Source organism: Argopecten irradians, chromosome 3, assembly GCF_041381155.1.
Source record: "Argopecten irradians isolate NY chromosome 3, Ai_NY, whole genome shotgun sequence".
Lineage (NCBI taxonomy): Eukaryota > Metazoa > Mollusca > Bivalvia > Pectinida > Pectinidae > Argopecten > Argopecten irradians.
In genome coordinates this window covers 60,843,707-60,859,147 of record NC_091136.1, presented here as the reverse complement: position 1 = coordinate 60,859,147, position 15,441 = coordinate 60,843,707, and the positions used below count along the sequence as shown (strand labels likewise).

The 15,441-nt window shown below is 37.8% G+C and overlaps 1 protein-coding gene across 2 annotated transcripts in view; it reads right to left on the bottom strand.

The window, feature by feature from the left end:
- LOC138319274 (cyclin-K-like) overlaps window positions 1-15,441 on the bottom strand; it is a 47,229-nt gene that overhangs the window by 29,924 nt on the left and 1,864 nt on the right. The window contains exons 2-6 of one of the 2 annotated variants that reach the window (XM_069262314.1): window positions 11,194-11,332; window positions 9,698-9,779; window positions 7,447-7,578; window positions 7,169-7,274; window positions 6,773-6,830 (exon numbers count right to left, since the gene is read on the bottom strand). In XM_069262314.1, coding sequence (XP_069118415.1) covers window positions 6,773-6,830; window positions 7,169-7,274; window positions 7,447-7,578; window positions 9,698-9,779; window positions 11,194-11,330 — 515 coding nt within the window. In that variant the 5' untranslated portion in view covers window positions 11,331-11,332. Of the gene's footprint in view, window positions 1-6,772; window positions 6,831-7,168; window positions 7,275-7,446; window positions 7,579-9,697; window positions 9,780-9,936; window positions 10,119-11,193; window positions 11,333-15,441 lie in introns of those variants that run through there. The other variant, XM_069262315.1, reaches the window with a different exon arrangement.

The window sequence follows — 15,441 nt, the reverse complement described above, 5'->3', positions numbered from 1 at the left end:
TGCAGAACTAGGGTCCTAGAGGAACCTACATATGAAATTTGAGAACAATCCCTTCAATACTTTCTGAGAAATAGCGGTAACAAACTTTAACTATCAAAATCCAAGATGGCCACCGGTCGGCCATCTTGTTGACCGATCAGTCCCAAAATGCAATATGCACAACTGGGGTCCTAGGGGAACCTACATATGAAATTTGAGAAAGATCCCTTCAGTACTTTCTGAGAATTAGCGGTAACAAACTTTAACTATCAAAATCCAAGATGGCTACCGGTCGGCCATCTTGTTGACCGATCAGTCCCAAAATGCAATATGCACAACTGGGGTCCTAGGGGAACCTACATATGAAATTTGAGAAAGATCCCTTCAGTGCTTTCTGAGAAATAGCGGTAACAAACTTTAATTATCAAAATCCAAGATGGCTACCTGTCGGCCATCTTGTTGACCGATCAGTCCCAAAATGCAATAAGCACAACTGGGGTCCTAGGGGAACCTACATATGAAATTTGAGAAAGATCCCTTCAGTGCTTTCTGAGAAATAGCGGTAACAAACTTTAACTATCAAAATCCAAGATGGCTACCTGGCGGCCATCTTGTTGACTGATCAGTCCCAAAATGCAATATGCACTACTAGGGTCCTAGGGGAACCTACATATGAAATTTGAGAACAATCCCTTCAATACTTTCTGAGAAATAGCCGTAACAAACTTTAACTATCAAAATCCAAGATGGCTGCTGGTCGGCCATCTTGTTGACCGATCAGTCCCAAAATGTAATATGCAGAACTAGGGTCCTAGAGGAACCTACATATGAAATTTGAGAACAATCCCTTCAATACTTTCTGAGAAATAGTGGTAACAAACTTTAACTATCAAAATCCAAGATGGCCACCGGTCGGCCATCTTGTTGACCGATCAGTCCCAAAATGCAATATGCACAACTGGGGTCCTAGGGGAACCTACATATGAAATTTGAGAAAGATCCCTTCAGTACTTTCTGAGAATTAGCGGTAACAAACTTTAACTATCAAAATCCAAGATGGCGGCTGGTCGGCCATCTTGTTGACCGATCAGTCCCAAAATGCAATATGCACAACTAGGGTCCTACGGGAACCTACATATGAAATTTGAGAAAGATCCCTTCAATGCTTTATGAGAAATAGCGGTAACAAACTTTAACTATCAAAATCCAAGTCTTGTTGACCGATCAGTCCCAAAATACAATATGCACAACTAGGGTCCTAGGGGAACCTACATATGAAATTTGAGAAAGATCCCTTCAGTGCTTTCTGAGAAATAGCGGTAACAAACTTTAACTATCAAAATCCAAGATGGCTACCTGGCGGCCATCTTGTTGACCGATCAGTCCAAAAATGCAACATGCACTACTAGGGTCCTAGGGGAACCTACATATGAAATTTGAGAAAGATCCCTTCAGTGCTTTCTGAGAAATAGCGGTAACAAACTTTAACTATCAAAATCCAAGATGGCTACCTGGCGGCCATCTTGTTGACCGATCAGTCCCAAAATGCAATATGCACAACTGGGGTCCTAGGGAAACCTACATATGAAATTTGAGAAAGATCCCTTCAGTGCTTTCTGAGAAATAGCGGTAACAAACTTTAACTATCAAAATCCAAGATGGCTACCTGGCGGCCATCTTGTTGACTGATCAGTCCCAAAATGCAATATGCACTACTAGGGTCCTAGGGGAACCTACATATGAAATTTGAGAACAATCCCTTCAGTACTTTCTGAGAATTAGCGGTAACAAACTTTAACTATCAAAATCCAAGATGGCGGCTGGTCGGCCATCTTGTTGACCGATCAGTCCCAAAATGCAATATGCACAACTAGGGTCCTACGGGAACCTACATATGAAATTTGAGAAAGATCCCTTCAATACTTTATGAGAAATAGCGGTAACAAACTTTAACTATCAAAATTCAAGATGGCTACCGGTCGGCCATCTTGTTGACCGATCAGTCCCAAAATGCAATATGCACAACTGGGGTCCTAGGGGAACCTACATATGAAATTTGAGAAAGATCCCTTCAGTGCTTTCTGAGAAATAGCGGTAACAAACTTTAACTATCAAAATCCAAGATGGCTACCTGGCGGCCATCTTGTTGACTGATCAGTCCCAAAATGCAATATGCACTACTAGGGTCCTAGGGGAACCTACATATGAAATTTGAGAACAATCCCTTCAATACTTTCTGAGAAATAGCCGTAACAAACTCTAACTATCAAAATCCAAGATGGCTGCGTGTCGGCCATCTTGTTGACCGATCAGTCCCAAAATGTAATATGCACAACTAGGGTCCTAGAGGAACCTACATATGAAATTTGAGAAAATCCCTTCAATACTTTCTGAGAAATAGTGGTAACAAACTTTAACTATCAAAATCCAAGATGGCCACCGGTCGGCCATCTTGTTGACCGATCAGTCCCAAAATGCAATATGCACAACTGGGGTCCTAGGGGAACCTACATATGAAATTTGAGAAAGATCCCTTCAGTACTTTCTGAGAATTAGCGGTAACAAACTTTAACTATCAAAATCCAAGATGGCGGCTGGTCGGCCATCTTGTTGACCGATCAGTCCCAAAATGCAATATGCACAACTAGGGTCCTACGGGAACCTACATATGAAATTTGAGAAAGATCCCTTCAATGCTTTATGAGAAATAGCGGTAACAAACTTTAACTATCAAAATCCAAGTCTTGTTGACCGATCAGTCCCAAAATACAATATGCACAACTAGGGTCCTAGGGGAACCTACATATGAAATTTGAGAAAGATCCCTTCAGTGCTTTCTGAGAAATAGCGGTAACAAACTTTAACTATCAAAATCCAAGATGGCTACCTGGCGGCCATCTTGTTGACCGATCAGTCCAAAAATGCAACATGCACTACTAGGGTCCTAGGGGAACCTACATATGAAATTTGAGAAAGATCCCTTCAGTGCTTTCTGAGAAATAGCGGTAACAAACTTTAACTATCAAAATCCAAGATGGCTACCTGGCGGCCATCTTGTTGACTGATCAGTCCCAAAATGCAATATGCACAACTGGGGTCCTAGGGAAACCTACATATGAAATTTGAGAAAGATCCCTTCAGTGCTTTCTGAGAAATAGCGGTAACAAACTTTAACTATCAAAATCCAAGATGGCTACCTGGCGGCCATCTTGTTGACTGATCAGTCCCAAAATGCAATATGCTCTACTAGGGTCCTAGGGGAACCTACATATGAAATTTGAAGAACAATCCCTTCAGTACTTTCTGAGAATTAGCGGTAACAAACTTTAACTATCAAAATCCAAGATGGCGGCTGGTCGGCCATCTTGTTGACCGATCAGTCCCAAAATGCAATATGCACAACTAGGGTCCTACGGGAACCTACATATGAAATTTGAGAAAGATCCCTTCAATACTTTATGAGAAATAGCGGTAACAAACTTTAACTATCAAAATTCAAGATGGCTACCGGTCGGCCATCTTGTTGACCGATCAGTCCCAAAATGCAATATGCACAACTAGGGTCCTAGGGGAACCTACATATGAAATTTGAGAAAGATCCCTTCAGTGCTTTCTGAGAAATAGCGGTAACAAACTTTAATTATCAAAATCCAAGATGGCTACCTGGCGGCCATCTTGTTGACTGATCAGTCCCAAAATGCAATATGCACAACTGGGGTCCTAGGGAAACCTACATATGAAATTTGAGAAAGATCCCTTCAGTGCTTTCTGAGAAATAGCGGTAACAAACTTTAACTATCAAAATCCAAGATGGCTACCTGGCGGCCATCTTGTTGACTGATCAGTCCCAAAATGCAATATGCACTACTAGGGTCCTAGGGGAACCTACATATGAAATTTGAGAACAATCCCTTCAATACTTTCTGAGAAATAGCCGTAACAAACTTTAACTATCAAAATCCAAGATGGCTGCTGGTCGGCCATCTTGTTGACCGATCAGTCCCAAAATGTAATATGCAGAACTAGGGTCCTAGAGGAACCTACATATGAAATTTGAGAACAATCCCTTCAATACTTTCTGAGAAATAGTGGTAACAAACTTTAACTATCAAAATCCAAGATGGCCACCGGTCGGCCATCTTGTTGACCGATCAGTCCCAAAATGCAATATGCACAACTGGGGTCCTAGGGGAACCTACATATGAAATTTGAGAAAGATCCCTTCAGTACTTTCTGAGAATTAGCGGTAACAAACTTTAACTATCAAAATCCAAGATGGCGGCTGGTCGGCCATCTTGTTGACCGATCAGTCCCAAAATGCAATATGCACAACTAGGGTCCTACGGGAACCTACATATGAAATTTGAGAAAGATCCCTTCAATGCTTTATGAGAAATAGCGGTAACAAACTTTAACTATCAAAATCCAAGATGTCTTCTGTTGACCGATCAGTCCCAAAATACAATATGCACAACTAGGGTCCTAGGGGAACCTACATATGAAATTTGAGAAAGATCCCTTCAGTGCTTTCTGAGAAATAGCGGTAACAAACTTTAACTATCAAAATCCAAGATGGCTACCTGGCGGCCATCTTGTTGACCGATCAGTCCCAAAATGCAACATGCACTACTAGGGTCCTAGGGGAACCTACATATGAAATTTGAGAAAGATCCCTTCAGTACTTTCTGAGAAATAGCGGTAACAAACTTTAACTATCAAAATCCAAGATGGCTACCTGGCGGCCATCTTGTTGACTGATCAGTCCCAAAATGCAATATGCACAACTGGGGTCCTAGGGAAACCTACATAAAAATTTGAGAAAGATCCCTTCAGTGCTTTCTGAGAAATAGCGGTAACAAACTTTAACTATCAAAATCCAAGATGGCTACCTGGCGGCCATCTTGTTGACTGATCAGTCCCAAAATGCAATATGCTCTACTAGGGTCCTAGGGGAACCTACATATGAAATTTGAGAAAAATCCCTTCAATACTTTCTGAGAAATAGCGTAACAAACTTTAACTATCAAAATCCAAGATGGGCACCGGTCGGCCATCTTGTTGACCGATCAGTCCCAAAATGCAATATGCACAACTGGGGTCCTAGGGGAACCTACATATGAAATTTGAGAAAGATCCCTTCAGTACTTTCTGAGAATTAGCGGTAACAAACATTAACTATCAAAATCCAAGATGGCTGGCTGGTCGGCCATCTTGTTGACCGATCAGTCCCAAAATGCAATATGCACAACTAGGGTCCTAGGGGAACCTACATATGAAATTTGAGAAAGATCCCTTCAATACTTTATGAGAAATAGCGGTAACAAACTTTAACTATCAAAATCCAAGATGGCTACCTGGCGGCCATCTTGTTGACTGATCAGTCCCAAAATACAATATGCACAACTAGGGTCCTAGGGGAACCTACAAATGAAATTTGAGAAAGATCCCTTCAGTGCTTTCTGAGAAATAGCGGTAACAAACTTTAACTATCAAAATCCAAGATGGCTACCTGGCGACCATCTTGTTGACCGATCAGTCCAAAAATGCAACATGCACTACTAGGGTCCTAGGGGAACCTACATATGAAATTTGAGAAAGATCCCTTCAGTACTTTCTGAGAATAGCCGTAACAAACTTTAACTATCAAAATCCAAGATGGCTGCTGGTCGGCCATCTTGTTGACCGATCAGTCCAAAAATGTAATATGCAGAACTAGGGTCCTAGAGGAACCTACATATGAAATTTGAGAACAATCCCTTCAATACTTTCTGAGAAATAGCGGTAACAAACTTTAACTATCAAAATCCAAGATGGCCACCGGTCGGCCATCTTGTTGACCGATCATTCCAAAAATGCAATATGCACAACTGGGGTCCTAGGGGAATCTACATATGAAATTTGAGAAAGATCCCTTCAGTACTTTCTGAGAATTAGCGGTAACAAACTTTAACTATCAAAATCCAAGATGGCTGCTTGTCGGCCATCTTGTTGACCGATCAGTCCCAAAATGCAATATGCACAACTAGGGTCCTAGGGGAACCTACATATGAAATTTGAGAAAGATCCCTTCAGTACTTTATGAGAAATAGCGGTAACAAACTTTAACTATCAAAATCCAAGATGGCTGCCTGGCGGCCATCTTGTTGACCGATCAGTCCCAAAATACAATATGCACAACTAGGGTCCTAGGGGAACCTACATATGAAATTTGAGAAAGATCCCTTCAGTACTTTCTGAGAAATAGCGGTAACAAACTTTAACTATCAAAATCCAAGATGGCTGCCTGGCGGCAATCTTGTTGACCGATCAGTCCCAAAATACAATATGCACAACTAGGGTCCTAGGGGAACCTACATATGAAATTTGAGAAAGATCCCTTCAGTACTTTTAGAGAAATAGCGGTAACAAGAATTGTTAAACGGACGGACGGACGGAAGGACGGACGGACGGACGGACGGACGGACGGACGGACGGACGGACGGACGGAAGGACGGACGGACGGACGGACGGACGGAACGGACGGACGGAAGGACGGACGGAAGACGGACCACGGACGAAAGGCGATTTGAATAGCCCACCATCTGATGATGGTGGGCTGGAAACATAATAAACATCAGTGACATAGGCTGGAAACATCAAATAAACATCAGTGACATAGACTGGAAACATCAAATAAACACCAATAGTATCAAACAAAATTCATTTTCCAGTATGGCACAGGTCAGAAGTTTTTTTTTGCTGGTGACATTTTAATCTGGAATATCCCTTACAATTTTGTACCCCAATGACTAACCTGTCATTTATAAAAGTCCAGGCCATTTGTACCAGCTTCTGTATCTTTTCTTTGTCACCTGTAGTAAATACATGTGTAAAGTCAGATTACACAGTTATAAACAATATTGACAACATTCATGATATACAGCTATGTTATGGTTAAACTTGATAGAAAGAAGATCAGATTCTATAAATCAATTACCATATTGTATTGCATTAAATTATGTAGATTGTAGCCCAATCTGCTTTACTGCATCAACATACAGGTAATTCAGACCTTGACCAAGGGAGCAGATCATGTTTATTATTTAATCTTAATTCTATTGGCACATTAATTGATGCCAAAATGAGTTTTACATGTATGGTTTTAAGCTTGACAAACCAACTATCACATACTGATACAAAAAATATGTACCTTTTATAAATTTGGCAAACTTTAAAAGATATCCATATGGGTGTTCAACTTGCAGGTCAAATTTGATGGTTTGTAATAGAATTCTTTCCATTGTCATCACTTCTTCCTTTAAACAAGAAAATAAACAAGTTTAACTGTTGAGCTACTTACTATAATGTAAAAATTATTTTTACAACATTGTCATCAAAACTTATCTGATTTCAAAGAGTATCCAATATAACAGTTTCATGTTAACATATTATGTTAATAGAGAGAATGATTTTTCCTAAAATCCTCACCCTGGGATCATCTCCAAATACACTGAACACTTGGGGGGACAACATGGACTGGCAGATTTTAATGATGTCTTTGCCTTTCTTTGGTGTTTCCTCAACCTTCCCAGCCAAAAACAAACAGCAAGCTGCTGTTATCTATAAAACAAACAGAAAAATTAAAGATTGAATTCAACTGTCATACACGGTAAATCATAATTAAATATAAACTGTCATCAGCTTACCCACAATTCAATATTCTGAAATAGACTATAAAACCTGCTCATATTTACAGAATTGTTGTTGTTTGGATACAACTAATAAATTTGTTAAAAAGTATTTCAAAAGCATGAAAACCTGATTTTCTTTGTGTCACAGTTAAACATCTTTAAAATTTCAAAAAGCTTTATATTAAATGACAGATTTAAACAGATGACTGCAAAAAAATAAACCAGAGGCCCATGGGCCTTAACGGTCACCTGAGATAGAATATATAATGAAACAAATAATGAAACAAATTAAAGACATATAAACACTATATGCTGGGCCTTGAGGTTGGTCAGTGATTTATAAATTTGACTTTTAGACTATAAAGAGTATTTGCTTCCATCAAACCTGTGAACTTAGAGGTATTTTTTGAAATTTTAATCATTTTGACCCTGTTTGGTCCTGCCCCTCTGGTCCCCTAAGGGGTCATCGAGGACGGATATGGATGTTAAGATGCTATATCTTAGGCTAATAATTCTAATCAAGTTTGACTAATTTCCTTTGAAAATTGGGCAAATAATGTTCACAAATATGTTTTTCCTATATAAACTAAAGTAAACTTGACCCCCTCCCCAGGGGGTAACGTGAGACCCCAAGGTCATATAATTCACAATTTTTATAAAACACCTGAAGACCTTTCCATCTATAATTATTTGTTTTTGTTTCTACTATTTCCAGAATTTTAGAAGATTTTTGAAGTTTTAGCCTATTTGACCCTTTCTTAGCCCCGCCCCTCTGCCCCCAGGGGGTTGGCCAGGACCAATGTGGATATGATATTAAAATGCTATCTCAGGCTAATAATTCTAACCAAGTTTGACTCATTTCCTATGAAAATTGAGAAAAAATGCTCATTAATGTGTTTTTCCTATATAAACTATAGTAAACTTGACCCCCTCCCCAAGGGAAAACAGGAGACCCCAGGGTCATATAATTAACAATTTTTATAAAACAAACTTTAAGACCTTTTCATTTGTTAAGTGTAATTGATTCTACCATATCCAGAATTTTAGAAGAATATTTTTGAAGTTTTAGCCTGTTTGACCTTTTTTGGCCCCGCCCCTCTGCCCCAGGGGGTCAGCCTGGACCAATATGGATATGATGTTAAAATGCTATCTCAGGCTAATAATTCTAACCAAGTTTGACTCGTTTCCAATGAAAATTGAGCAAAAAATGCTCATAAATGTGTTTTCCCTATATAACCTATAGTAAATTTGACCCCCTCCCCAGGGGGAAACGTGAGACCCCAGTGTCATATAATTCACAATTTTTGTAAAGGACCTCAAGACCTTACTATTTATGAAAAGTATTTGATTCTACCATTTCCAGAATTTCAGAAGAAGATTTTTGAAGTTTTAGCCTATTTGACCCCTTTTGACCCCGCCCCTAAGGCCCCTGGGGGTCAGTCATAGAAAATTTGTTAATAGGATTAAATGGCCATCTCATACTGATAATTCTGACAACATTTGACTCATTTCCTATTACAAATGACCAAATAATGCTCAAAAATGTGTTTTCCCCAATATAAACTATAGTAAACTTAACCTCCTCCCCAAGGGGAAACTAGAGACCCCAGGGTCATATAATTCACAATTTTTGTAAAGGACCTTTAGACCTTTCTATCTATGAAGAGTATTTGATTCTATCACATCTGCGAGTAGAGAAGAAGATTTTTGAAATTTTACTCAATTTTACCCCTTTTGGCCCCTCCCACAGCCCCCTGGGGGGGTGGGGACCATATAATTCACAATTTTGATTGGCCTCATGCCTTAGAAGGTTTGTGCAAAATTTCATTGAAATTGCTTCTGTAGTTTTGGAGAAGTCGAAAACGTAAATTGTTTACGGACATACGACGCACGACGGACGACGACGGACAAAAGGCGATTAGAATAGGTCACTTGAGACTTCGTCTCAGGTGACCTAAAAAAATATCAGGCTGTTTTCATTCTGAACACCATGTAAGAAAACAAGAAACAACATTAGAATGATAAATAAGATAAATTAAAGTACTTACATATCTATGAAATTCCTTGAAGGAGTGAAACATATAGAATCTGTGAAAATATACAACACCAGTACCACAGGTGTCATATCGTCTGTATAACTGTTAAGGATATTATACGGCAAGTTGTTATGTAAATAGCACCACCCTATATTTTCTGGGTATAGGCCCACTATACCTTTAAAAAAAATCAAATCTTAAACTAGAAATATGTCTGTTAGACATTAAGTGCTTGCTAACTACTTCCTAACCTTAATTTCTAGTATGAAATCATCCTCGGCAACATGTGTACGTAGCTCTTTCGCTCATTATCCTTGGGACTATTGCAAGGAGATGGTTTACGCCCATGGTGTATTGTAATCAATACTTTCCTTTACTTCATCACAAGTTTAAATGTGAAATTACATCGTCCGCTAGAACACTGTCCAGTCTCTGTGCACGTGGTGACTTACCTGTGCCATGCTTCAACGCCTTTTGAGGGTACATTAGATCTAGAGCTCACACACTCAGACTGATATTTTATACTGTTATTTTTTATTATGTTTCTCTTAAGGCAGGCTGTGTAATTTTATAAATATTTATAAGAACTGCAACAAATGCGGTCAGGATTTAGTAAGCGATAGTTCAATATACACTAAGGACCTAGGATGATGTGAAATAAGTTAAATATGTGGCTGGTACTAAAAGTTATCCGTTTCGTCACTTTCTTTCATTGGCCACATAAACCTGATTTGCATTGTATTGTTCTGGAAGTTTCCAAAGTCGATCAGATGCTTATAATATCGTGACTGGTGCAAGAGTTTGTATGATACCCTGCTTGAAGTTTACACACAACCAATGCGTTAAGCACTGTGTAATGTCACTGTTGTTAATCTATTGTAGATTTTCGCCGACAAGTATATCTTAGTATATGTTTTTGAAAGGTCGGTGTCACTGAATCACGGCGAAATCTATTAAACGGTAAAGACACTGACTTTCGGTAACGCGTGCGCAGTTTGAATCTGCGCATAGCGGATGTACACAGACTCTACACCCGACAAGGAAAATAATAGTGTGAGTATGATCGCACTAAAAACACAAATAACATAGAATATTTATATTGATGGTCTAAGCATGGGTTTCAACACCATGCAATAAATGCAAGTTTTCCTGCATAATCTATGATGACAGTGAGGATTCATTTCGCTGTTTTGCTGTCTGGTGCAGTGATAGTCAACTAACACCCAGCAACTAAGGTGACATCAGGAAACAATAATATAATATGAATATATCTATAACTTTTCTGACACTTCAAAATCATCAACCTCATGTATTTGACCTAACAAATGATCTTTCCCATCCCATTTGGATTTCAACATACCATCCTTTTCAGGTTTTAAGAAATGAATTGTGATTCATGGTTGATGTAAATGTGCACATCTCTTTGCCTAACTACAGAGCCAATTAACATATCAAAAGGATGTAAAGAAATACTATCAGAATGCATGGATTACATTCAGAAAGGATACAATCCCATTTTGGTACCAGCGTCGATGATAAATCTTGCACCCTCACGTCGATACCTGGCTTCTGTACCTGCATCAATACCATCTTGGAATGAAGGTGTGTTTCGCAATTCCTTCTTTTCAAAATACCAACAAGGCATGTCTGCAATTACAAAATAGGTGGTTTACTTTTCTACTGAATACAATTTACTTGCAAACAAACATTATCTTCCTCTAATACACTAAAGGAAAATACTGGAAAACTGTAAACAAATCAGAGGCATAAATGATGAAAAATTCAAAAAGGTAGTGATTGCCAGGGACTACACAAAAGAACAAAGAGAGCAACATCAGATCTTATGGAAAGAGATCAAAGAAAGAAAGGAGAAAGGGGAAAACATTTTTATCCAGAACGGGAAAATTATGATTATGTGGTGGAAAAACAGAATCCTCACATTCCTGAACAACATATTGAGCCTATTCCTGGACCATCAGGGCACTCCAATGAGACAACCAAGATACAGGTACATATCAAAAAGATAGGAAAACAAGAAAGGAAGAAAATGCTAAACAAGGAGCCCCAATACCTGGCATTATCCCCCGTGCCCTGCAGTTGGAATAAAACCCAAATACATCAAGGACAAAGTAACAATTATTCAAGTATTACTTTAAATGTATGTGAGTATTGTAAATTGTATGTGAGTATTGTAAAATTGTAACAAGAGATCCCAAAGGGATCTTGGCGCCCACCAAAGAATGATCTATGTCTGACAATGGAAAGAGGGATCTTTTCTCTGCTTTTCAAACTTTTGCAAACATACTACATATAAAATTAGAGACAGATCGCTTCAGTACTTTCTGAGAAATAGCAGTAACAAACTTCAACTATCAAAATCCAAGATGGTCCTTGGCGGCAATCTTGTTGATCGATCGGTCCCAAATCGAAATATGCACAACTAGGGCCCTAGGGGAACCTATATATGAAATTTGAGACAGATTCATTCAATACTTTCTGAGAAATAGCGATAACAAACTTTAACTATCAAATTCCAAGATGGCAGCCTGGTGGCCATTTTGTTGACGGATCGATCCAAAAACGCATTATGCACAACTAAAGCCCTAGGGGAACCTACATATGAAATTTGAGACAGATCCCTTCTGTACTTTCTGAGAAATAGCGATAACAAACTTTAAGTATCAAAATCCAAGATGGCTGCCTGGCGGCCATCTTGTTAACCGATTGGTCCCAAAATGCAATATGCACAACTAGGGCCCTAGGGGAACCTACATATGAAATGTGAGACAGATCCCTTCGGTGCTTTCTGAGAAATAGCGATAACAAGAATTGTTAACGGACGGTCGGACGGACGGTCGGTCGGACGGACGGACGGACGACGGACCACAGAAAAAATGTGATTTAAATAGCCCACCATCTGATGATGGTGGGCTAAAAAAAAATATCAGCAGGTAACAGAAAGAAACTGTAATTTGGTATTTTTCCATGGTAATAGAAAAAAATCCGTAAATTGAAGGTCCGAAACAGCAAAAGGCACAACTAGGGGACTTGTGACGTCTGACATACGTATACAGAAAGTTTCATGGAGTTGCATTGACCGGTTTTGGAGTTATAGCCCGGAAACAAAAAGAAACAGTAATTTGGTATTTTTGACATGGTAACAGAAACAAACACCTAAAATGGAAGGTCCGCAATAGCAAAAGGCACAACTAGGGCACTTGCCTGATATATTCAGAAAATTTCATGGAGCTGCGTTGAACGGTTTTGGAGTTATAGTCCGGAAATCCATTTTCGGTTTATTCGGTTCGGTTCAGGCAAATCTTACTTATTAATAAACACTATTTAAGTCTATTTAGTATCAAAAACAAGTTTTGCTTTAGATTTAAAAATATGGTACATCACTCAAACAAATGTTTTTTTTCTCTATCAAAATTTTACTTAGAATTAAAAACATCAAAAACAAGTAATTGCATCCTGAAAAAAATCCATGGCACCATATCCTGTATGGAATGAAGAACTGATTGTGCATGCAACAACAAAAAAATATTTTATAATATTTTTGTGTTTATTAGACATATAACACGATAAATACCAATTTTTATTCAAATGTTGAATATCATTATGATCTGTCGGCAGTGGGATACCTTTAAACAAACATATTTGAACATTTACTTAGGTTTGATATGATTGACATGTGAAAATCCTAAGTTTTACCACAATTCAATACATCAATATTATAATCTTGGAAAAAAGTGTTTAAAAGAAGTAATATGCATTGGAATTATAATAAAGATGAACATTATTACGTACCAGGTGCATGTTCAATCGTAAAACGGTTAAATTAACAGAATTTTGGCTGACGGAAACAGGATTGTTTACAATCGCAACACAATGGCGATCTGATTGAGCTGCCGATATTCTGGGGGATTGTTGAAAAAAATTATAATAAAATCATCAACAATTATGATATATCAAACAATAAGTGAAATATATCATTTAGATATTATACATGTGCAAAAATTATCTGCAGATAGCAAAAAACAATCTTCTGAATGACTGAACTAGCACACATGTTACACAAGTATGTCTGTATACAGGTGTATTTCTCGGGATTCTGGCACACAATTTCGCCGTATTTCAATGAAATAATCAGCAATACAGTTAATACATGTAAATTACAGGCAATATAGGACATTTATTTTTTTAATGAACCGAACAGAAACTAAGAATCATCGTACCAAACTGAATCGTACAATTGGATATTTCGGTTAACCATATTTTCGGTTAACCATGACACTCCTAATGGTAACAGAAAATATTCCAAAAATGGAAGGTCCGCAATAGCAAAAGGCACAACTAGAACTTTTGTCTGATGTATACAGAAAATTTCATGGAGCTGCGTTGAACAGTTTTGGAGTTATAGCCCGGAAACAAAAAGAAACAGTAATTTGGTATTTTTGACATGGTAACAGAAAAAAACACCTAAAATGGAAGGTCCGCAATAGCAAAAGGCACAACTAGGGCACTTGCCTGATATATTCAGAAAATTTCATGGAGCTGCGTTGAACGGTTTTGGAGTTATAGTCCGGAAATCCATTTTCGGTTTATTCGGTTCGGTTCAGGCAAATCTTACTTATTAATAAACACTATTTAAGTCTATTTAGTATCAAAAACAAGTTTTGCTTTAGATTTAAAAATATGGTACATCACTCAAACAAATGTTTTTTTTCTCTATCAAAATTTTACTTAGAATTAAAAACATCAAAAACAAGTAATTGCATCCTGAAAAAAATCCATGGCACCATATCCTGTATGGAATGAAGAACTGATTGTGCATGCAACAACAAAAAAATATTTCATAATATTTTTGTGTTTATTAGACATATAACACGATAAATACCAATTTTTATTCAAATGTTGAATATCATTATGATCTGTCGGCAGTGGGATACCTTTAAACAAACATATTTGAACATTTACTTAGGTTTGATATGATTGACATGTGAAAATCCTAAGTTTTACCACAATTCAATACATCAATATTATAATCTTGGAAAAAAGTGTTTAAAAGAAGTAATATGCATTGGAATTATAATAAAGATGAACATTATTACGTACCAGGTGCATGTTCAATCGTAAAACGGTTAAATTAACAGAATTTTGGCTGACGGAAACAGGATTGTTTACAATCGCAACACAATGGCGATCTGATTGAGCTGCCGATATTCTGGGGGATTGTTGAAAAAAATTATAATAAAATCATCAACAATTATGATATATCAAACAATAAGTGAAATATATCATTTAGATATTATACATGTGCAAAAATTATCTGCAGATAGCAAAAAACAATCTTCTGAATGACTGAACTAGCACACATGTTACACAAGTATGTCTGTATACAGGTGTATTTCTCGGGATTCTGGCACACAATTTCGCCGTATTTCAATGAAATAATCAGCAATACAGTTAATACATGTAAATTACAGGCAATATAGGACATTTATTTTTTTAATGAACCGAACAGAAACTAAGAATCATCGTACCAAACTGAACCGTACAATTGGATATTTCGGTTAACCATATTTTCGGTTAACCATGACACTCCTAATGGTAACAGAAAATATTCCAAAAATGGAAGGTCCGCAATAGCAAAAGGCACAACTAGAACTTTTGTCTGATGTATACAGAAAATTTCATGGAGCTGCGTTGAACAGTTTTGGAGTTATAGCCCGGAAACAAAAAGAAACAGTAAT